This window comes from Chenopodium quinoa, unplaced genomic scaffold (genome assembly GCF_001683475.1).
Source record: "Chenopodium quinoa cultivar QQ74 unplaced genomic scaffold, ASM168347v1, whole genome shotgun sequence".
In the NCBI taxonomy this organism is placed as follows: domain Eukaryota; kingdom Viridiplantae; phylum Streptophyta; class Magnoliopsida; order Caryophyllales; family Amaranthaceae; genus Chenopodium; species Chenopodium quinoa.
Window position 1 is genome coordinate 307,962 of NW_018743206.1, and position 25,516 is coordinate 333,477.

The 25,516-nt window shown below is 32.6% G+C and overlaps 1 protein-coding gene and 1 pseudogene across 3 annotated transcripts; one reads left to right on the forward strand and one right to left on the reverse strand.

The window, feature by feature from the left end:
* Positions 1-6,810: 6,810 nt before the first annotated feature.
* On the reverse strand, positions 6,811-8,236 carry LOC110733989 (annotated as a pseudogene).
* Positions 8,237-13,527: 5,291 nt separating this feature from the next.
* On the forward strand, positions 13,528-24,654 carry LOC110734012 (protection of telomeres protein 1b-like). Of its 3 annotated transcripts, XM_021914067.1 has the most exons (10): positions 13,530-13,811; positions 15,469-15,605; positions 16,328-16,517; positions 17,797-17,861; positions 19,846-19,934; positions 20,212-20,493; positions 20,656-20,732; positions 20,831-20,895; positions 22,996-23,148; positions 24,091-24,654. In XM_021914067.1, exons 1-10 carry the CDS (start codon positions 13,688-13,690, stop codon positions 24,304-24,306), a joined length of 1,398 nt encoding a protein of 465 aa, XP_021769759.1. In that variant the 5' UTR covers positions 13,530-13,687; the 3' UTR covers positions 24,307-24,654. The 3 variants fall into 3 exon arrangements, with proteins under 3 accessions (XP_021769758.1, XP_021769759.1, XP_021769760.1); XM_021914066.1 differs by having other exon boundaries at positions 13,528-13,811; positions 20,212-20,732; XM_021914068.1 differs by lacking the exon at positions 13,530-13,811 and having other exon boundaries at positions 15,492-15,667; positions 20,212-20,732.
* The last annotated feature ends 862 nt before the right edge of the window (positions 24,655-25,516 follow it).

The following is a 25,516-nucleotide window of genomic DNA, read 5'->3' on the forward strand; positions in this document are numbered from 1 at the left end:
AAAAGGGAAAGGGGTTCAAGAAGAAGGGGAAAAAGACTAGTGCCAAGAGCAAGGGCAAGCAAGTTGCCAAGGCTCCTGAAAAGCCTAAGACGACTCCAAAGCCCAAGGCTGCAAGTGAAAGTGAATGCTTTTACTTTAAGAAGAAGGGGCATTGGAAGCGAAATTGCCAGAAATACCATGACTTCCTTAAGAAGAATGGAGCATCAACCTCAGGTATAATGTTATAAACATTTTAACATTCACTTAGGTATGTGATACCAAGTTGCAGTGCTTAACATAGTGATGTTGTGCAGGAACTGCAAACAAGTGAAGCTAGCATGGAAATGGAGCTTGAAGGTGCACTAGAGGTATTTGAGTGGCCAGAGATAGCTTCATAGTTTTAAATTTTGATTATTTATCATGATTTTAGAACAATTTCCAGTTTTGATAAGACAATATTTCGGTTTACTTGTTTTGAATACTGAATTTAGTTTACTTGGCTTGGACAAGTGTTGATCCATGACCAAGGTAATAAATTGTTTTCATTTTGCTAGATATGAGTTAATTTTGTTTTATGACATTGATATAAGTAGATCACAAAAGTAAAATTTTAGATGATTTAAAGTACACTTACTTATAACAAGTAAGGTGAGGTCACATTAACCATTTGCACATTCAAAGTTATGGATGGACTCTTATTCTTATGTGATTATGAATCACTTGAGATAATTGTCTGAGAAGGATTTTACATTTGATTGAACAAAATAATGAAGTAAAGCTTGGAAACATTGAAATGTTCAAAATTTTCAAAAGAAATGTAAAATCAGTTTGAGATAAAACAATTTAACGCCACAATATGATTGTTGTGATAAATATTTTACTCAAAAAGGAATGATCATCTAAAGGGAATTGTTGAAATAATTCACAATCCAGAAACATTACAATTAAAGTGTATGTTTATGAAGAAGGAATCAAACTTTTCTTGCCATTGTTCGATCCAAGATTCAATGATTTACAAATATCGTTTTGAGGATATGCATTAGAACAACAACAATTGCACATATACTAAACAAGAAACTTAACCAAAGCAGAAGAAAAGATATCATAAAGAGTTATGATTTGGAAATGTTCCAAAATTTATCTTTTCTAAACAGGATTAAGGTTATGAAATCAATGTAAAATGTTTACTAAGATGACATAATACACCCTAAATCAGAAAAATAGTTCTTCATGGGTTTTCTCATGGAAACTAAGAGGTATTATTCCTACAATCGCGTAGAAACAAAATGTTTGTTGCTCGCGATAGTGTCTTTATAGAAAGAATGTCTTCCTACAAAGCCAAGTGGGAATAAAGTTAGATCTCGATGATGAAATTCGAGACGAGCAACAAATGGATGTGGATAACACTACATCAGAGACGAAGGCATATGAAATCAGCTAATTTGATAAACCATGTGTCAAAGCAAGCTAATTCCACTAGTAAGGCTTCTATCGTCCCACTAGAATGAAAGACTTCAAAGAGTTGAAGAGAATAATTCTATTGTCGCTCATACCTATCGTAGGTTACTTGGGATTAAAACAAACAGTTTGTTGAAATTCTGAGAAAAGATGAATTCTAAAATTTTCTTATTAGAACAGTTAGAATCCATGGCCTACAATCAAGCTTTGGATAAGTGTCAACTCAGGAAATGGCTTAAAGCCATGATATCCAGTATGGACTCCATGTTTGTAAATATGTGTTAGTCCATAATAGTCTTACAAATAGGGTCAAACCTATTAGTTGGGTAAGCCTATTCGGATTATTCTAGTTATGGATATCAAAATCATCTTCATGAAATGTTCTTGATGGTGAACATGTATATGATACATCCTAAGAGTTTGAAATCCAGAAATTCCTAAAAAGTTTTGCAAACTTCAGAAATTCATTTATGGATTAAAGTAAGCATCAGGGAGTTGGAACATTCGTTTTGATTAGGCAATCAAACAGTTTGATTTCCTTAGTAGAATGGAAAGAGAATCTTGTAGAGACAAGAATTTTAGTGGGAGCAATTGGTCTTCTTAGTCTACTATGTAGTTGACATACAGTTCATATGAAATGATATATCAATGCTTGAATGAGTCAAGCAGTGATTAGAAAGATTGTTTCAATATGATAGACTTAGGAGATGTTGAGTACATATTGGGAATTAAGATCCATGAAGTGAATCTTGAAGAATGATTGGAATGAATCGAGAGACTTATGTTGATAAGGATCTTGACAAGTTCATGAAGCAAGACTCTAAGATAGGATATCTTCCCATGTTTCATGGTAATACACTCAGCAAGACTCAGTGCCTTCAAAAGCTAAAAGAGTTGAGTTGTATGGATAATGTACCTTATGCTTCTGCAAAAGGATCCATTACATGTGCCATGAAATGTACAATGCAAGATGTTGCATATGACTTGTGCATGTGTAGCAGAATTCAAGCAAATTCAGAGTAAGCATACGGAGAATTACTAAGAACAGATCCTTGAGTACTTGAGAAGCACTAAAAGGAATTCTTCTAGCTATTGTGTTAAATGGTAATTTAAACAAGTTGTCAAAAGGTTACATGAATGAAAGTTTTCCAAACAGGCAAGATGATTCTAGATGGTGATCTGAATGCATATTTGTGTCTGGATGGAAAAGGACAGTGAGCTTGAAGAGTTCAAAGCAGAGCACTGTTGCATACTCAATGTCAGAATATGTGTATTAAACTATAGTCAGATAGTTAGAGAGAAAGTTCGGATTAAAATGTCATGTGACTAACAGGTCACCTTTGCCCAAAAACAAAGGATCCAGAGTCACATCACAAATCCAAACAAAAGGATATGAGATATCACCTTAATTATGAGATCATTGACCAGCGGAAGGTCGTGTTCTGCAAAGTTTCATTATGAGTGAGAAATCACTAAACCCCTTCCATGGACTAAGGTATGAGAGTCCTATTAAAGTCCTATGATTGAAGCAAGTTGTGTAATTTAAGTTGTATATATTTTGAGAAAACATATTACATGAGAAATGCAACAATTTTCAGAATTATGTTTAAAATAGAAATTATTATTTCTCTTATTTAATTATGGTTTTGGAAATTAAATAAAATGTCCAAAATAATTATGAATTGATGGGCTCATCAGGTTAATGACCTGGTGAATTGAAACCCCACAGGTGAACAAAATTCATACATTATTTAAAGTTCCTAGTTCGAGATCATTAAAGTGGACATAAATGATTTCAATAAATGAACTAGCATGTAAGATTGATTGGATACCGCAGTTTCATGGGCAATAGGGGCATAATGATGCTCGGTCAATCACTTGGATATGCATGAATGATGCATGATCGAACTATTGACCTACTTTGAAGTTCAAGTATAGAGCTTCCGTATATATTAGTGGATTCCTTTGACATGAGTGGAACATTGATTTCATTCAATGGATGTTGTGACTATGGTACTCAAACGTCTAGCCGTAACTGGAGATTATAAAGGGTGTTTCCCGGTTATTTCAGAAGTTGAGTGGGAGTCATGTTACCACAAGATTGGATAGAGTCTACCTACTAAATTAGGAAATGTGTCATGGCCGCTTGAAGAGGGAGAATTCAGAAAATACGTGGCCGCGTTCAAATGCATTACACAGTAATCATTTGGTTTTGTAATTCTAACTCAGATTTCAAGAAACGATTTGTAGATTAATATGATCTCGCCATGTGATGCAATCAATTATCAAATCGACACATATATTGACTTAAGGAATTTGAATATTGCACCCTTGTCTCAGACAAGTGGGAGATTAAAGGAGTTATGTCTTCGTCGTGTGCAATTACTAGATATATAAATGGATCAAATTATGGAGATAATTAAGTTTGTACATTTGGGTCGTCGTTTTGCCATAGCTAGAGGTACTAACGATATTTGGACTAGTAAAATAGCCCAAAGCCCAATTGGACGGATCCTATAAGGTCACACAAATGGGCTAGATCGAGCATTAGAGGACGAGGCCCGTCATGGGCCTCATCACTCTAGGTGGCCGGCCATATGGGGATTAAGAAGTGGTTTTGGGCTTCGTGCCCTAATCTAATTATAATGAGATTATAAATAGACTAGGTGCCTAGGTTTGCAGTAAGGAAGCAATTAACTGATCAGTGTGATCAAACCCTAATTAGCAAACACGAAACCAACCCCTCTCATAGTCCTCTCTCTCTCTCACGGCTCTCTCCTCCTCCTAGGCGCCGGTGGTGTGTCGTGGTGGTGGTGGTTCGTGTGGTGGTCGGTTGTCCATAAAGGTGATGATCGCGGTTTTCCTCAATCACTCGACCAATCTAGTATTGGTGGACGGCTCGTTCGAATATCGTGGACTAAGTAGAGGAGAAATGTTTGGGGATCTATTCTCTCCCTGATTTGCCTGTCGAATAGCTTCGTGGAATTCACGCGTCAAAGGTATGATTATGTGTCTTGTGTGTTATGCATGTGATCTTGGGATTGGTACTTGATTGAATATGATTCATGTTTTTTCGCTGCGTAGTACCTATAAACTCCTACAATTACATGTACAAATTCCCTTTAAACATGCATAAAAGGCGTGATCAAGCAATAACAATAAATAATATCAAGCAACATAATAATAATAACAATAGTAAAACATAATCAAGATAATAATCATAATTAAAATAATCATGTTAAAGCATAATAATAGCAAGATCCTAGGCATGATACTAACAACATTAATAACAAACCCTAGCATGTCACTAAACAATAAAAATTAAAGTTTTAGCCCTAACATGATACTAACATGAGTATTAGGAAAGAAAATCAAAGGCATCACAGAAATCATAATTGACATTATATTCTTAACCCTAAACATGATACTAGTAATCATTGTTGTCAACATAAACATCAAATTAAGAAAAAAAAAATCCTAGCATGATACTAGGAATCGAAATAACAACCTGAACATGATTTCTATTTCATAATATCAGTAAAACAATTAAAGTACTTACTTGGATGCCTCGTACCTCTTTCTAATAAAAAAATATGCGCGTTAGTAACTTCAAGAAAAATAAAAAATCAAACAACTAAATTAAATAATTGAAATAGAGATTTGGGACCAAACCCTCAGAAATTAAACTTTTCCCGTCTAGGGCGAATGCAACTTCGAACTTGGCTAGGTGTGTCTAGATCTTGTGAAGACGGAATTTTGTATGAGAAAAGCTAAATTAGAAAAGAGAGAGTAATTAAGAATTTCTTGATGAGAGTTTGTGATTGAAAAAAGGGGAGATATGACCTCTATTTATAAGAAAAAAAGAGGGTCGAAGAATAAGGAAAGAATCCGAATTCAAATCGAAATAAAACTCGATGGACAGCAGTTTTTGCGGATTTTGTTTTTATCATATCTTTTGATCCAGAAGTCCAAATAAGTCATATAATATGTCTTTGGAAAGAACTTGAAGTCTACTTTCCAACCCAATTGGAATAAGATTAAAATATTTTGTAGATAAAAAAGATATGGTCGAAATAGTTGAAGGGTGTCAATTTTGGATAGAGTTTTGTATCTCATTCATATCTTTTTCGTTATAGCTCGGAATTACTATTATAATATATCATTGGAAAGATAATTTCAAGATCTTATCTAACCATATAAGATTTGGATAAATATTATGAGGCACAAAAATAAAATCTGAATATATTCCACTTCGTACAAAACAAGGGTTCTAAAAAGGAGTAGTTTTATTCAATTTCAAACTCTTTGAAACATAATTATCAATCCTAACTCCATTAGGATGATAATTAATAATAGGCACTCCTCTAGATCATTGGGTCGTATGTAAGAACCAAACCGGGCCCAGTTTAGTATTTTGGTCATAACTTCCTCATTATTCATTGGAGTTGGGCTTATAATATATCGTAGGAAAACTCTTTTTGATCCCTATCCAACTACACTATTATTGGACCCTTAACATGGACCAAACTAAACTAGAATGCACGTTTTTCATAAATAGGGTAAGAAAAGAAATATTTTCAAAAACAAAAAGAAGAGATATTTTAATAATAACATCCTCATCACTAGACTTTTCACACTTTAGCTATGTTCGATAATCAAATGACATGAAAGGTATTCATCACTAGGTTTGGTTTTGGGGAGACACATTTGGGTGTCTACACATACGGTAATATCATGAGCACTACCTTCTAATCCAATGTTGATAAACGTTAAAAGTCTATCAAAGGAACAAGCAGCCAAAACATTCCATGTTTTTTTTTCCTGAACGCCCTCAATATGCCACACCATCATCATCACTCACAACTGCATTTATGTAAGTCCCATTCAATGCTTCAACACAATCCTAATAGTTCATAAACATTTAATGATACATTTTATAAGCAATTATATATTGCACATGCATAAAAAGATAAAATGGCAATGCAAGATTATAATAAGATTATAATAATGTTTCTTAATACCTTGAAATCTGGCCAATATTTTGTGTTGTCACTTATTTTTTTGGCACCTCTCTCAAACTTTGGTATGGTCTTATGATCTCGGTAGACAAATGAACAATTGCTTGCAATACTTGTTTGAAGTACAACCCAATTGTTGTAACGGAGTGCTAAAATCGACCGGCAGCATCACGATAAGAACTGTCTTTAGCCATGATATATAAAAATATTCCTACTTGCTCAGCCACAGATATGTGATGACCATCCGATAATAATTTTTAGTTTCATACAAGTAACAAGATCCACAAATAGGTTTCTATCTAATCTCAATTATTCTTTGCATAAATCAGGATGTGCATGTAGTAATCTGTTTATGTATTCGCTACCAGATTCTCCACCTAACCTTAAAGGCAATCTCTCAATTGGTGTAAGAAGTCTCTTTAATTTAGCTCTTCCAATGCGATAATTGTTAAGCACAGTGAACCTCCTAGTGATGGATCTTTTTAAATAAAGACTCATTTTGAATGTAATAACATCGTATGAAGCTACTTAAACCTAAAGGTCAGAAAAAAAAATAGTAGCCTCATATGTAGAACCTTAATTAAAACTAGAACAACATCAAATAACTAACAAAGAACATAGGAAACTACAAAACAAGTCATAGAAAAACATAAGACAAAGTTAATTTCAAAAACTCATTAACCCGATAAACCTAATTAGGGACCTCCATCCTAACGATGGATCTTAAAATGCCGCCTTCAAATACATGATCTTCTGCCATCACTTCGGAGACCTAAGAAGAAATCTGCGTTATCGCCAAGATGAAGAAAATTCATACATTCCCACATTGGTAAATAAATCGTTCTCCTTGTTGAACAACAACCTCAATATTGTATAGAGCTTCCGAGACATCTTTATACTTATTACCACTCCCTTGCTTACAATTAGTTTCAATAGACATTTTCAATAACTCTATACGAGAGTCAATGTTACTACTCTTGTTTTTATTAAATTTACTAGAACACCTATCACTCTTACGTTTCCCCAATGAGGTACTTTTAGGAGGTGAAATGCTCTGTTCATCACCCGAATAATTATTACCCTACTCATATCTATAGCTCCTATATTTTCATCACTATCCTTAGACATTTCCTTATTTTCCTTACCAATTTGTTCCCCACCTAATCCTGGAGAAAAACTCCATTTTCTAGTAGCAAAAGACCCTGAAAAAAGTGCTCGTAGCTTCTTTAGATGAGGCAATGGCCTCCTTAGGAATCTCGTCGGTATATCTTTATGTTTCTGTATAAATGCACAAGATTTCGATTTAATAAATTTAAAAATAAACATTGTAGAGGTCATAATGCAAGAAAATAGATAAGAAAAATACCATACCTTCACAAATATCTTCTACCTATCATCTTGTTCAACTAGAGGACAACCAGTAATAGGATCAAATGTAAGACCAGTCCAATTGAGTTCCATTTCATTCCAAATTTTGAACTTTTTCCTTAAATCATCATAATGATTTCTTGCTTGTTTGGTATTAAAATTCTTCCCACTTTTCAAGTTCAAAGTACTCACTATTCTATCCCAATTAACCTTTGATAATCCACCAACTTTCATCTCCAAGCATATGTCCAAAAAAAATTTGTACTATCATCAGACCATGCTACCCTACCAGCCATTACACTATGATCAAGAGCACTTGGAAATTATTTGTTTGATGCATGAAATATACAACAAAATATAATGTAATTTATGTTATAATAATAATTCTAGCCAATCAATTATGTTTCATAATATATTTCCCCCTCCACTGTTCACTATCTGATTTATTTTTGTAAAACCATTCACTATATGATTCTGCCTCCACATGTTAACAAACAAGTACTGCATGATGATACTCCCCAATATATACATGTTGCTGTTAAAAAATATATATATTGTCTGTACACAACACATAAAATATGGTTCATACATAATTAAAACTTTTATACAATAATAATATTTGATTGATGATAAAAGCTTATTTTAGAAGATTTGATTTATTATCTTCATGAAATTGAATAAAAGGATACTATCAGTATACACCAGCTAAACATGAAGTATAACAAAAATAAAACAAAGAGTTAAAGTATTTACCTGCCGATGCTATTGTTTACTAGCAACATAAGGAAAATATTTGGGAGAAGTTGTTGTGGTGTGAGAATTATTGCAATACCCGAAGGATTATATATACAAAATCGAAACTATACTACTAAACTACCAAGGATTATACATACAAAATCGAAACTATACTACTAAACTACCAAGGATTATATATACAAAATCGAAACTATACTACTAAACTACCAATACTCACATTCAATGAAATTGTCGGTCAACCATGCAGAGTAGGAATGTTGTTCTAAAATAAAAAAAATATACATTACTTGATGTATAAAGTTTAAGCTGCCAAAGTGTGTCAACTATGCAACATGCAATACATCTCGGTTGTCATTTCCTAGAATATAAATTGTATATGTCATTTCCTAGTATAAATATACAGAGGTTTGGTCTGTGTCATTAATTGCCAGTAGTCAATTCCTAGTATAAAGTGAATTCCTTTCCTAAAAACTTGTCACTGATTCATTTCCTAGAACCGTAATGTTTTTTTTTTTTTAATTAGAAAATATGTTAGTGTACTTGTATTTTTCAACCACCTTCATGTTTTTGCTAAAACATTATTGCATGTTGACAGCTTTTAGGACAGTATTATTTCCTAGAATAAAGTTATATTGTCATTTCCTAAAACAATTTATTATTTACGTGAATAAAAAAAAGTATTGTCAATTCCTATAACAACATACTCCCTCCGTCTCTTATTAATAGCCATGTATGGGCAATTTTCACGGGAATTAATAAGCATAAATAAGTAGTAAAAATACATTGGAAAGATATATTTACATTGGGTATTCAAAAAAGTAGATGAATTTAAAAAGCAAATGGGATTAACCTTTTGGAACTAAAATTTAGCCAAAAAGGACTATCAAAAAGAGACGAAGGGATAATGGCGGTTTCAGAGATTCTTTGTTATGAGCTCGAAATCCTTAAACACGTATAATAAAATCAAATAGCAAAATCGAAAATAAATATTACACATAATAATTCGGGTGTGCACATATTCAAATAATTACAATTGAACTCAAGGAGTCTTTCATATTATAAAAGTGTGTCTTATTATCAATTTATCACTTATCTCATCTTGATCTTGTTGAGCAATTTGTTCTTCACGTATACTAATTGTGTAATACCCCAAAATTTTTACAAAATTAATAATTTATTCAATTATTTGAATTAGGAGCAAAATTAATTTTTGGCGCCAAAGATAATTATCTAATTACTTGAACAATTAATTATTTTAGTACTTTAAATCAATAGTAATAATTAATTATTTTGGTCAATTCATATTTAATGATGTACAACTATTTTAGTTTGTTATTATCTACTTGATTTAATTATCAAATCATTTATTTTAACTATGATTTAAAAAAAAAAAAAAGCTCGTGAGTTAGTTGAGGCCTAATTGTTTATCGATCTCATGGCTTAGCTTTATCCTATATAACTTTAATCATTTAATCATTTAATTTATCTTACCTTACCTTCTATCTTCCTTAACCAAATTAGCATCTATCTTAATTCCATCTCTAAGCTTTTCCATTGGATTTTTTTTTCCTACATGAATAAACCTAGACTAAATTTCACTCGTATTCATTTAACAAATTTACATTTATCATGTTCCCATGCTAATCTCAATCCTTCTTCAACTCTATCTTTCCACTCTCAAAACACTATAAGTAGACCCTCAATTCTTCACAAATTCCTCACATCAAAAGCTGAACTTTCCACTCCTCTTAATCCTTCACACCTTCCTCTTGCTGTCTTTCCCACACTCGTGCAGCAACAACACCGAAACCGCAAATTAAACTAGCTACTACCACCCTCTACCGCCACACAAGCCTCCCCGTGAGCTGCCTTCAGAAGGTGCAAAAGCATCTTCTTTCTTTCACCTTCATCTTTGCCGCAAGTTTCTAAGAAAAATGATACTTTGCTTCCTCTTATTTCTATTGTTACCAATATTACTAAATTATCATAATAATGCTATTTTGATACTAAAATTACAATTTCGATACTAATATCACTACTTTTGATACTAACATAAACTATTAAAGTTTTGATAGTTTTGGTAGTTCATGCACAAATAGAGTATTATCTGTAGTTTTGTGTTTGTTTGGTTAACCTTATATTAATTCAGGTTATGTTATTTGTGTAGGAGGAGTCTCGATCGTGGTCAAGTTTAGTGGTCGTACCTTATTTTTTTCGCGTGATCAAGGTACGTATAGGTGACTAGCTCCTTGATACAATTTTTGACTGCATGTTTTGGTAAATTTTTGTTTAAATGTTGTTTGAATAAATATTGCATATGAACATTTAATGATTTTCATGATAAGTTAAAATATATAATTTTATGATTTTAAGGTTTGATCTTGAAAAGTGTTGATTTATTTAATAAAGGTTGTTTTATATATTTATAAACCACTTGATTGAGTTAATTTAAAATTTGCAGCTCATTATGAGCCTGAGTATTTGATATTTTAATTGTCCTTTTACCCGAGACTGGTTAAGTAAGACTATAAGCTTTGTATGATATGGTCTTTCCTCGAGTATAGTATAATTTGCTTGGGGGTGTGCACACTTAGGTGAGGAAAATTGGTTTGGTATTATATTTTAAAATTGAAAGTTTATAAATTGGAAATCTATTGGTTTGGAAAGCTTTTATTGATGAACATTACTACCCTTGGAAGGTTTAATTTTAGAAAGTCTAATTTTGAAAGTGAATTGTGACAAGTTAAATGGTTATTTCGAAAGCATGTTTGACTAATAATAGTATTTACATGCCTTGCACTTATACGTACTTAGCGTTTTTGCTAATCTATTTTCCTTTTTGTTTTGGTTTGCCCTATATACCATTTTTGGTAAGCAGTCTTGATTTCAGGTATGGAGTTGTTCATGTGCATACTAGAGTCGGGATTGGGATCACATAGTTAGGAGTTAATTTTATTTATGTGTGAAGTTTTTATTGGATTATTTTGAAACAGTTATTATGGTTACTCATATTATTATTAATAAAAGTTAGTTATTTTTCCGCTGCAATTTGAGTAATTAATTAAGCCTTACGTTTTCATGTGGCGGTAATACGCCCAAGTCTATCTCTACGGTATTTGTATACGTATAAATATAGTAATTACGTAGAGGAAGATTTGGGGGTGTTAAAAATTGGCTGATTAAAAATAACATAAATCAATTTGTTCTTTACGTATTACACATAATGATTAATTACTAATTGGTTGATTAAAAATAACATAAATCAATTTAATATAAAGTGGGTAGATGAAATGGAGAGATGGTGAGCATTGACCAAAATTACAAAAGGAAAAGTACAAGATAAAAAATAATAGCAACACATTACTTTAATTGAAATTACTGCGTAGTATATAGTAATGTAGATAATGTGGCCAGTTCAAACAAACGATAAACTAAATCCGGTACATCATAAATCCGATATTATTATTTAAGAACCTCTTGTGGTTGGATTTTCAAATGCCGCCTTTCAATTAGGTAACGACTTCACAAAATACTGATGGATTTTCAATTATCGTCTTTAATTAAGGTATTGGTCTCTTAAGAAAAAAGTGCTCGCATCTTCTCTACATGAGGTAATGGTCTCTTAAGGAATACTCCAGGTATATCTTTATGTTTCTGCAAAAACAAGATTCAATTTAGATTAAATAAATTTAATGAAGTAACCAACAATGTACCGATAATAATAGAAACTTATTTAAAACATGTCATATCTTCACAAATAGCATCCACTTATCATCTTGTTCAACTAGAGGACAACCGGTAATAGAATCAAATTTAAGGTCAGTCCAAATTTTGAATTTATTCCTCAAATCATTCCAATGATTTGTTACTGGTTTGATATTGAATTGCTTTCCACTTTTTACGATCAAAGTACTCACTATTCTATCCCAATTAAGCTTTAAATATCCAAATTCTTTCATCTCCAAGCACATGTCTAACAATATCTCCGTACATTCTTCAGACCATGCTACCATACCATCCATTACATTATGATAAAGAACACTTTGGAATCGATATTTCATGAAATTATAGACATTAATATAGAATTGGCACCAGGATTTATAATCAAAAGGATTCTTTTGAAATAAATGAACTGAACATAAAATATTAATTGTGCTTTACATTTTCATCGATATTACTTGCATTAGGTCAAAGGTAAAATTCATGAAATCAAATAAATGTATATTTTCCTACATTATCAAAAAAACAATGGACAAATGATAAAATTAACGACATAGAGTGTTGAAGTATTTATCTATGATAGAGAAAAAAGACAAACAATCTATTGAACAGATGAATAGAAAAATATTTTAGGAGATTGATTTAGAGTGTGAAAATTATGACACTAAGATGTTGTTTTGTATAGGAAAATAGAGGTGTTACCCGTAGTTGTTCGGAATATTGAAATATGAAATGATAATTTTCAATTCAATTTAGTCAACCATTTTACATTACCAAAAAATTTGTAATATTCCCTATAACAAAAACAAGTCAAATTTCTTTTTTCTATATAACAAAAAGCTATGAAAAATTTAATCTGTAATTTAGGTTTTTTAGAATCCCATTTTAATACTTTCTTATAAACAAATTCATCTATGATGTGGGATATTGTAAATAATAAAATTATCAAATATTACAAGTCTATTACATCAATAAAATATTTATAAGGGATCTATAATAATAATAATAATAATAATAATAATAATGATAATAATAATAATAATAATAAATAAATAAATAAACAATAATAATAAATAATATTAATAATAATAAAACATTAATATTGATTAAAATTAAAAGTTGAATATTGAAATAATTAAAATAAGTTCAGATAAGAAAAAATAAGTTTAGATCACATTAAATCAGAAAAGATAAGTTCAGATCAGAAAAAATAATTTTAGTTCAGATCAAATTAGAAAAAAATAAGTTCAGATAAGATAAGATAAGATCAAATCACACGGTGGCCTTATTAAACTCTCCAATAAACCCTAATCACTTCTCAACTTTCTTACAGTTTCTTCCTTAAAACCCCTACAGTAGAGTACATTTTCTTCCTTAAAACCCTAAAAATGAGGAACAGAGATGACTACAGATTTCTCAGATTGGCTGACGCCATGACTGCTTTGAATCAGAAAGTTAACCTAATCGGCATTATTGCTGAGTATGGAACTCCTACTCGAAGTAGAGGAACAGGTATCTTCCTTTCTTCATATACATTGAATTTTTGGTAGAAAGATTAAATTTTTTTGGTTGGTTTTTGCTTTACTTGCATTTTGAAGTTACCCAAATGATTTATTCTGGCTATGATGAATAAAAGGACGGACTTACGGCTGCCCCCTGAAAAGGGTTTGGTAGTAGATTGATGATTAAGTCTGAGTATAGGTTTTCCTGAGCCAGATTTTCTGCAATTTTTTATGTTGGGTTTTTAAAATTTTTGAATTTTTGGCTAGCATTTTGATACGGTAGTTTGACATTTTATTTTGGGAGGATGAATTTATGTGAAGTTATTGTTACCAACTAATGTTGTACATTTGGACATGGTCTTCATTTGGGACCTTTAAACATGCTAAAGCTTTGTATAATGGTCAAATCCGACATTCGGACATGTACCCGTGTTTGATACTGGTAGCTGAATTTGAATAACTATGTACATTGTACAATAGGATTGGTATTGGTTTTTGGCAGTGAACTGTTGGTGTTGTTGCTAGTGACCACATTATGTATCACTTTTGTTGTTGATGCTGCCTTGGTTAATTCACTTTTTTTGGAGGGAGGAGGGGATGTTTATGTGAAGTGGTAGTATTATGATCAATCTCGTGCCTTGGAAAATGCACTTTATTTTGGAGTCAAAAACATGTAAATGATTTAAATGTTTCATATTTGGCCGGGTCCAACATTTGGACATTGTGTTTGACACTAGTAGCCAGATTTGAGTAACAAATCCCACTTTACAATAAGATTGGGTTTAGATGTTGGTGGTGGTGTTGCTGCTATAGGGCTGTATTGTATATCATGTGATGTTGATGCTAGGCTGATTTTGAAGGTAAAAGTTTCTGTTAGCTGTGGTTATAGTACAATATTTGTCTTCCTATGAGGATCAAATCTAGAATTAGGATGCATATCTTGGTCCTGGAAGAAGACGTTTTTAAAGAACTTTGAACATATAGTTCATATATGTTACTTGGTATCTGTTTTCCTTTGACGTAGATTTTGGGCGAACAACGCTTTTGATGCTTGACAAGCATTTAACAATGTTGGCATTACTAAACATATAACTATATAAGGGTCAACTTATCGATGCTCTTATGAAATTCTTGTATAGTATTTCAGAACTAGTCTTTTACTAAGCTATCGATGGTGTATTGGATAAGGCTGCATACCTCTTAGCACTAGCAACAAGAGCATCCATGGTTGCACTTGTTGCTGCTTTGCTGGGGCTCTTGATATCCTATTCCTATGTCTAAGGTCTGGATGATAATGGTTAATGTTTGTACTACTATTTATTATCTCCCCTGTTACCCCCTCAAGTTTCTTTTATTTATTTATTTATTTTTATTTATATGTGCTGTTTTCAGTGTGAATTAACTTTGCCGATTAACATGATTTGCTTGAAAAAGTTGGCAATGAGGAGTAAAAGGCCGGACTTACGGCTGCCCTCAACTATGAGCTGGTAGTAGGTTGATGATAAAATCCGAGTATAGGTTACTCTGAGCCTAGCTTTTATGAAAATATATGTTCAATTTTTCTACATCACCACTCGCATGTTTATAAGAATTTGCTACTTTCTGCGTTAGCATGTAATTATTATTTTCCAGAATGTGATTGCATATATACTCTTGTTTTTTAACAGATTGGTTTTGTTCATTGAGAATTGTGGATGAGTCACATAATGTCCGTGGACTTTTAGTTAATATCTTTGCTGAAACTCAAGAGAAGCTTCCTCAGGTTAAGGCATCGGGAGATATCATCCAACTTTCCCATGTTTTGGTACCTCAACTTGCAGACTCTTTCTCCATGGAGCTTCTATTTCTTACTGATTTCGTTTTCTGGTGACTATATTAACCCTTATTGTGATGAAGAAAAATTTGGTCAGATTTACAATGTGTTCTTAGGAATTGACTTTCTCTTTTCTTTCTTTCTTTCTTTTCTTTTTTTTCCCCTTCCCATTAATGTACATTTTTTTGACCTTGTAAAGGTGGAAAGATCTTGTTTTACTTCAATTTGACTGGACATAAGAAATATTTTGTCACTATATGTATTAATCAAGGTGGTGACAGGAAGCTCAATTTATATTGTCATATTTTTGTTTAAATATATTTTGGAACTGTATAATCTTAAAAAATTTGTTTTTTATTCTTATCTTCTTGTTGATGAAGAGCTTCATCCTTTATCTTCCTTGTCTTAGCTTTATTTGTTAGATGAAGCTTATGCCTCAATAGCAACCCAATTAATTAAGAAATACCAAGTGAGTTGTAAATTGATTTTCCCAGTTGAACTTGGTATTTTTCAAAATTTCTTTTCCTGTTTTTCCTTATATCTCGTTTTGTCTTTTCGTTTTCAGTTTCTTTTACTGTGTTTTGGCTGATTTCTTTAGTTGTTGATGCCCTAAATGATGCTATGCATATTTCTGCAGATGAAAACTCATAGTAAGGAAGATTGTTTTCTTTAGTTGTTGATGCCCTAAATGATGCTATGGCATATTTCTGCAGATGAAAACTCATAATAAGGAAACCTATGCCCTTTTCAACAAAAAATTCTCTTCATTTGCGCTCTATGAAGGGAAACATGGTGAAAACTATAATCCCTATCAAATCTCATCTATGTTTTGGCCAAGAAACCAAGACACAATGTTTGTGGATGGATTGAGAAAATGGGTAGACAATTTCCAGCTTGATTCAGGTACCGTTTTGGCAATCTAGCTACTGTTTAGTACCGATAGACCACTTTTTGGTTGAATGTTGCACTTTTATTGTTGTTCTCTTAGATATTTAGCTCTGCTATCTGCTCTCAAACCGATTTTTTGAAATGACATAAGAAACTGACCCCCTTGTATGTAAGAGTTGACCAGACTGTTTATTACAGTGCCAAATAATTTCTTGCTAGAGATTTATTATGTAAATGTATTTTTCTTAAGATAAATGGAAGAGTAATTGTTATTGTTAATGATTTCAATTTGTTTATGTGATCAAGTCAAGGCTTCCATGATGGATGCTTTTATTAGGATTTCTTTCCCATTTCTCAATGTAATTTGTCCTCGTATAAGTTAGTGTATAATACAATAATCTATTACCTTTTTTGTTCGCTTCCTTTATCTCTTTTGATATACATCTTCCTTGGCCATGTTTTCCTATTACTAAAACACAACTAATTGCCACTATTTTGCTCCTTTTTTAGATCTTCTAAGTCAAATGAATATGTAATAATATAATACTTCCTCTGTTTTTTTAATTGTACCATTTTTCTTTTTTGGAAGTTGCTTATTAATTGCACCATTCCCATTTATGGTGTGCTTGCATTAACTATTAGCATGTCTTCACACACTAAATACCCATTATACTCTTTTAGACGTTTGATAATAACTATTACCCTGCTTTTTCTCTCTTTTGTTTGTAGTCACATAGGCATTCTTGTGATCGCCCACCTTTTATTTCCTTTCTTAAATCTTGTGCCCAAAGCAAATGCTGCAATTGGAAAAAAAAAATTGAAGAAGTATGACACAAAACTATTCTTACAAGATGTCATTTTCAACCAAAGAAATCAGGATAACTCTGGCTATTCACAAGAGAACTTCCTGATTGGTTTTTTTTTTTTTTTTCCTCTCTCTCTCTCTCTCTATATTACGATGTTTGTAAATGGTAAGCACTTACTGTGGTTACTAGGCTGATGCCATTTTCAGTTAGCTCTTCTCCTAGCCATCTCATCTCATTTGAGTCTTGGTGATTAGGTGATTCATTTAATTTTTTATTTGATTCATGTAATCTTCTGTTTTTTAACATTTAGTTATGCAAACCTATGGAACCTACTACTTTTGTCATGGTTATGATTGTCCTCAGTCAGTTTCTTTCATTTGATCTACTGAATATGAAAGCTTAGTGATAATCTTTACCTGGTGGTTCCTTTCCATAAGTTAGTACTACTGGTTTTTCCACAATATTAAACCTTTTTATGAATGCTGCAGTATCAGAAGAATCTGTGTTGTTGAGGCAAATCAAGGATGGGCAATGTTATGATCTGGTTTGCAAGGTAACTGTTAAGGTGTTGTTGCCTCCTAAATTCTTGATATTTTGTTTCATTGACCTTGGTGATGAGGAAATTTGGGTAAGACAATTGAATTTATAAAGATGCATCATTTAAGTTTGAATGAAAACAAAAATTATTTGGAGGCTTGTGAGTGGTAAGAACTTGGTAGCTGGGGAAACCATAGTGATATATATAGGGGGAGGCTCTCGTGAGAATTTTTCTTATGTGAGAATTTTTCTTATGTGAGAACACTCTTTATGTTCTAAATTTTTACTCGTATGTTCTAAATTTTAAATATGATGTTCTAAACTTTTCCTTAGGTGTTCTAAATTAAATCAAATGTTCTAATTTAGCACTCACATGTTCTAAACCATAAATTAGTTAAGTTTGATATCATAAATTTTAAATAACTTGTTCCAAAATTTTAACTTATATGTTCTAAATTTTAAAACGTGTGTTCTAAGATTTTTAATTATATGTTCCAGATTTTAAAGCGTATGTTCTATTTTTTTACTTATATGTTCTAAATTATTTACTCACAGTTTCTATATTATATATCAGTTTGTTCTAAATTTTTATTCACATGTTCATAATCTTCAATCGGATGTTCTAAATTTTACTCATATGTTAAAAATTTCATAAAGCAGATTTTATAAATTTTTAATCACTTGTTCTAATTCTTAAATTAGACGTTCTAAACATACTGCTCACATACTCATACAAATGTTCTAAATTATTACTCATATGTTCAAAATTTTAATTTGAGTCACATCTTCTAAATTTTAACTCGTATGTTCTAATTTTTTACTCACATGTTCTAAATTTTAGATCAATTCTCATATAAGTATGAATTCACACACACACACACACACACAATGAGAACCAAGGCTAAAATAAGAACTAGGAATTAATATAGGCCCTTAGATCATGTTAATCGGATGGTTCACATGCTTCCCATGTCATTAATGACATTTTTTGTAATATATTAATTTTATAAAGTACTCCCTCCGTCCCCGATTGATAGATAGTCACTTTTGAAGAAAAATCACGGAAATTAAGGAGAATTAAAGAAAGTACATTGAAAAAGTTAATTTACATTGGGTATGCAAAAAAGTAGAGAGAGAAAGTAATTAAAGTACATGAAAAAGTAAAATTTACATGGGAAAGTTAAATTTGCACAAATATTTTTGCAAATGTTAGAGAATTTTGGTAAAAAATAACATTAATAGTACTTGAAAAAAACAAATGTGACTAACATTTTGAGTCACAAAAATGGCAAAAAGTGACTATCAATCGGGGACGGAGGGAATAGTTTCCAGTTTCATTTCTCAAAAGTAAATGAAAATTTAGTAAAAGTAAATGAAATCAGTCTTAAAGTAAATGAAATTGTAACACTGATGAACACCATGGGTCTCTGGTTTCTATTGTTCTTTTACAGGTAACACTATATTTTGGTGTAATTGGTTATAGTGTGTCAAGGGTTTGATATCGACAGTTACAGACTGACGTATGATTGTGTTTCTTTAGACGATTCTACATATCAATATTTGATTAATCAAATCAGTCAATATAAAATTTGAAAACTTTTCAATTTTCCAATTTTGTTCTTGCAAGACAACCAAGAAAATTAACAATTTTCATTACTTATACACAATGTTATGCTCTTTTTTTCCTAGGGTTTTATGTTTGTTTGAGTTGCACATATTACTGACAGTTGGTGATATTCTTCTTTAAAGTGGGTACTGACCCCAGGCTCAGGAGTGGTGGTTGTATTTACTCAAAGATTTTGGCATGTGTGCTGTGAAGTGTGAACATGTAATCAGTAACCAAGTTTAGCAAAAATTCATATCCTTTGCTCATTTACTGTATTGAATCTTAGTATGATTCTGATTTTATGTGTATGTGAATGTAAAAGAACCATTAATAACTGATAAATTCCTCTTTGTTTTATTTGTGTGCGGTGTTTTTTTTGGGGAGGGGAGGATAGGTTTTGCATGTGTCTCAAGTTGATCAAGAGGAGTGGATGCTGTTTGTTTGGGATGGAAGTGATGCTCCCCCACCTCAACTTCTATCTGAGTAAGTGTGCATAAGTCATAAACTCCTTAAAATTTAGCCGGGGATCAAATCATGGATCTTTAGAAGACCCACTCATATTTCAACAACTTTAAATGAGAACCTCTAATATTAACTGGAAGCGTTATACTTTTGCTTCTTCAGAAGCTCTATTGAATACATTAACCTTCTTTTTTTCATTGGTTTTAAAAATTAAATAAGCAGGGTAGGCTGCATAGTTTGTCTTAGGCATATGCTTTGTTGATTGAGATACCAAATCTACTTCTTGGAACATGTGCAGGCTACACACAGAAAAGGAAAATCCACTTCCACTGCAATTGGAACCTCAGCCTTTGGCCAGGGAAGCCTTGTGTAAATTTCCGACTATTGGAACTATATTGAGAGTTTCTGTTGATCAAAAAAATGTCAAGCTCAATATATCTTCAGTTAGTGCTGGTAGATGGATAAAATTTATCAACCTAATGTTTAAAGTACATGAAGGTTTGTGGTGTGGTGTACTAACCTCATCAACAAAAGTCCGTTTCTTACCAAATGAACACCTTGTTATATTAGAGAGGCAAAGGTTGGTAATACACATGCTTTCTTTCTTTTGGTGCATGGTTCACTTTGATTTGGTAAATATAATGTATCTGAGATTTGTGGCAGTATCTCTTAGTAATCTGCATTATTGCATGGTCTGTGTGATTGTTATTAACATCAAAAGGTTGTACATATGTTTCATTAGGAATTTTGAAAAGAGGTTATCCTCTAAATTGGACCAGATGCCATTTACTAGCTTTCCTTGGCCGTGTCGCATTACAGGTGTCAAATTGTTCTCTCTTATCTTTATTGTGTTAGTATATGTGTAAAGATCTTGATGAATAACTGTTATTTACATCTTCTGTGGGAATGATAATCAGAAGTTGATGATAAAGTTGAAGGTGTACCTCTTGTCACCCTAATGGACGTTATGACGTATCCACAGGTACTATTTGTCCTACCCCACTTCTTCTTTCCCTGTTTTAAGATCATAATATGTACGCTTTTATTGCAAACTTATCTGGCATAATAGCAGATTCTAATTTCTTTATTTTCTTTTCCGTGTTAAGAGGGGAAGGAGAAGCGTATTCATTGAATTTGAATATGGCCGTTTTCTATTCCTTACCCTCTTTTCCTTCCCAGTTTTGATCTCTTGGATAAGGTTGAGGTGCTTTTTATGTGAAATATTAATTCCGGCTTGCCTTCTCTTTTCTACTTCTATAGTTTTGGGGCTAGTATACTAGAATTTTATAGCTATGAAATGCTATACAGAGTATTAGTCCAATGTAAATTCTGATTCCTCTTTTAGTTTGTGTTCCTCTCTCACTAACATATAACGTCACTTGTGAATGTGCCAGTGGACTTTGCATCACTTAGGCAACCAAAATCTTTATGCCTTTGACCTTTATATTCCTGTAAAAGTCTAGAATCTTTGTTCCAAATCATATATAGGACATGTTAATTTCTTAAATAACAAACGTCAAATTTGATTAGTTTTTTATGGATAAAGGAGAGGAGTTTCAGGCCCGATGCACTTTCTTGTGGTTGCCTGGCTAGTATTTTTTAGAGGGGGTAAAAGGTGAAGTGACCCTCATGATTAGTGAGGGGGGGGGGGTAATAATAAAGTTGTCTAACCATGCCAAGATGTCTCCCCTGTACACTCGTTCCGTACCCAATTCTCCTAGCCTTTCACATTGTTAGTCAAGACATTTGAGTACATATTTTGGCTGTATTTGTACCCATCCATTTCCGGTATGGGAAACACTAGGAAATGGGATATCTGTGCTTCATAGTCAGTGGTATCTTTTACTATGTACTAATTTGCTTACAAGTAAAACGTTTGTTGTTCTAAGTATCTCATTCATAAAGACTGAAATTTGTGCCAACAAGTGTAACTAACTGGACAGAAATTAGATTTAAAGCTTGATGATTGACTGGTTGAACAAAAGGATTAGAAATAATAAATTGATAGCTTTAGGTTGTCACTCTCGTGGGTAACTTGAGGTTACTAATCTCAATACATATTACTCAATTTTCCAAAAGCATAACATCTACCTCCCCTACCCCCCTCCTTTTTTTTTCTTATACATTACAATGCGTACTACAAAAGTGATTCCCTCTTAAAGACTATTTGTCTTCTACTGACAAAAGAATCAAGCTATTAGAATTTAGGTGGTGGTTGTTGCTTCTTCACTTAGTGCAACATTAATGACCCTTGCCCTCATTCCCCTACAACTAGCTGCACTCCTTAGTTGCTTTTGCATTGCTGCAGTTTGTGCCTCCTAGTGTACGTTTGGACCGGTGGTGCTGGTGGGCTTCGGCCATTTGAGTCTTATCACACCCATTTTTAAACAATTTAGCAGGTGATTATTATATGACAGAGAATTGAAATGGTAATGTACGGTTAGCATGACGAGCAAGAGGAGAAATAGAGTATCCTGTCATTAAAATTAGTGTGTGGGTTCTTGACAGTTGGGAAATTAGCAGTGATTTCCAATATCCAGAAATTAATTTAGTGTAGAGCCATTGGAAATTATCTCTAAGTCTAAGACGATGATGAGTTGATGACAATGGGTAAGGTTATAGCTTTTTACTTTCAATCTTAAAATTTGGCAGATTGAATAAAAAAAAAAAGTGGCATATTGCCACAATAACAGATCTTGTCTTTCTTCCACGTTATAACTAGCAATTATCTTTCATTTTCTCACTTGTACTTTCAAACTGATTATTTGTATGCCTTAAGTTAGGAAGTGTTATACTAAGTATATATTTATAGCAGTATATGATTTGGGATTGAGGCTAATCAAAGCAGGCCTTGATATCATCCTATTTTGCATGCATGTCAAATACTTGTCAGATTGTTTTCCTGTTTCTAGCACTGAAGGAACAATTCTCTACCCCTAATCTTTTCACCCCCCTCGTTTATTGAATTTTCAAACCATGAAAGCGCTTGGCTTTACTATCTTGTCAATTTGTCATACTAAAATGCTTTAGAAGATTCTGCATGTGTGATAGTATAATAATTTGTTGTGCTTCATTCATTTAGGTGACAGGAAAATATAAATGTATTGTTCGGGTTGTAGCAGCACTTCCATGGACTATTCAGGACTTTCGCTCTCCAGATGGAACCTACCGGATCCGGCTTACTTTAGAGGACCCAACTGGAAGAATTCATGCCTATTTATTTGCTGAAGATGGGGTATGAGTTCTTTCCTTCATCACTTAATTTAAATATTGGCATTGTGTGAAATCTAAATAATAAACTATTGAATTCTGGACATCATTGTGGAGGTGTTTGGTTCAATTGATTTTCGTATCAGGTATGGTTTTGAAATCATCCAAACCAATTTTTGATGTTTGGCTCAGTACTTAGGGGACCCACCCTCCAAATCCCCCTCACCCCCCTCACCCCCTGGGTGTAAGGAATCTTTACTCCTGAAATCAGCCATTAAAATTAAATGTTACTCTGATTTCCATGCCTGCCTTCGTCTACCATAGCCTCAGTCTACCCAGTAGTCCAGTGCCCACCTAAATTACTTCACAGATCCAACACAACTTTCCCTGCAACCTCCGTCAGTCCGCCAACAAAAGCGCTAACATTACCACCAAATTGCCAAAATTGTAACAGTGAAAAAAGAAAAGAAAAAGAAAAATAGACTATTCGTCCACCACTGTAACACCCACAATAACCTAAATCCCTGCTGAAATTAAACCACCACAATCATAGCTACCCAAAGTATTTTTATAAAAACAATTTTAAAAAGCACCATCAATTTGCGAGATTATTAATGATCATTTTTGCCCTTAAAGTTCAGACTAAAAGTAATAAAGGTAATACCCATGGAGTTGATAACTGATACCCTACCTGATATCTTTGGCTGAACCAAACAACCTTTATACAGGACTTCATTTATGATAGAGGAAGTACAAGCCAGTCTTGTGATTTATCATTAAGCTGAAGCAAGGAACTTCATTATTTGGTGGTTTACCAAATTTCACTACGTAGCTCCTTTGAGAGAGACATGTGACTCGTTCCTTCGTTGAGAAAGAGGCAGACATCGCAGCATTTAGATACTTGCATTCTTAAATACTGACAGTCAAGAGTTTGAAGTATGCTTATTTTGTTGTTTTTGAATGGCAGGAAGTATTTTTTGAAGGTAACCCGCCAATGGATGCATTGATTCGGAAGTGGAATACGTTGCTTGGAGTTGCTGAAGTTGATAGTGGTGGTGTAATAGAGAATGCTCCCAGAAATCCTCCATGGGTTCTTTGCTGTATCAAATCATATTATGTTGACAAAAACGATGTCTGGGGAAGTAGGAAGTACCGAATCTTTGATACAAAGCTCGTATGCTGAAGGTGAACCTTGTAGTGTTGTTTTTGTTTCTGGTTCTGATTTGTCCTAAATCCAGCTTATCTTTATGCTGACAAAAATGATGTCTGGGGAAGTAGAAAGTACCGAATCTTCAATACAAAGCTCATATGCTGAAGGTGAACCTTGTAGTGTTGGTTTTTGTCTTGGGTTCTGACTTATCCTAAATCCAGTTCATCTGGTAATTGTAAATTTTGTACATAGTGTATGTAAAATGGCGAAACCCGTAACTGGCATTGAAATGTATGACAAAAGGCTGGTGTAAACTGGACTAATGTTCATATGATCATTTCAAAGATGAATGAAGGATTCCCTCACTTTGATCCACCTGAATGCTTTAGTTTACTTAAAACTGTTAAAATAAAATTAATAAAAAATGTCGTTGACCATATTGTTAAATTTTACTTGATCGCAATAGTCACTTTTTTTTTTTTTTTTTTTTTTTTTTTTGGGAATCACATGGTTTAATTTACAAAGTTTAGAATTTTTTTTTTCAATCTATATTGTTTGTGGTGGTCTGGTGGAAGGAGTATATATATATAGGGTTGAGATCTAATGAGAAGGATCTTAAAATGAGAAGGATGAGAAGGAACATGTGTATATATTTTTTTACTATATGTGCATTTTTTTTATATTGAATGTGCATAATTGTATTTCAAACTGCTAAATTTTTTTTGTTTTCGGGAAAAACGAAAATTATGCACTGTTAAAAAATTATGCACATCAAATTTGACTCACATTTTTTTTTTGTACATTTAGTTAAAAAAATATGCACATTCAGTACAAAAATTATACACAAAAAATCCTTCTCTAAGAAAATTCTCAATCGACCCTCTATATATATATATATATATATATATATATATATATATATATATATATATATATATATAACACGTTGAGCTAGTGCATTATATTCTATTTAAGAGACAAATGGTCCGAGAGTATAGGGAGAAGTTTCCGTTGGACAATGATTGATCCACAATTGTTCAACTCCATAATGCACTAACTTAGCAAGATGGTGGGCGACAACATTATCCCCTTACCTTTACTTACAAAAAATGAAAATAGTATATTAAAAGAACGATCTTGCTAACGAGCGCCCGGGGCGTTAGATAAAGATAAATTATATTGGTTGAAATGGTATTAAGTTAGAAATTCATGACAAAATCACTCGTCGTTCGGTGTAATTAAT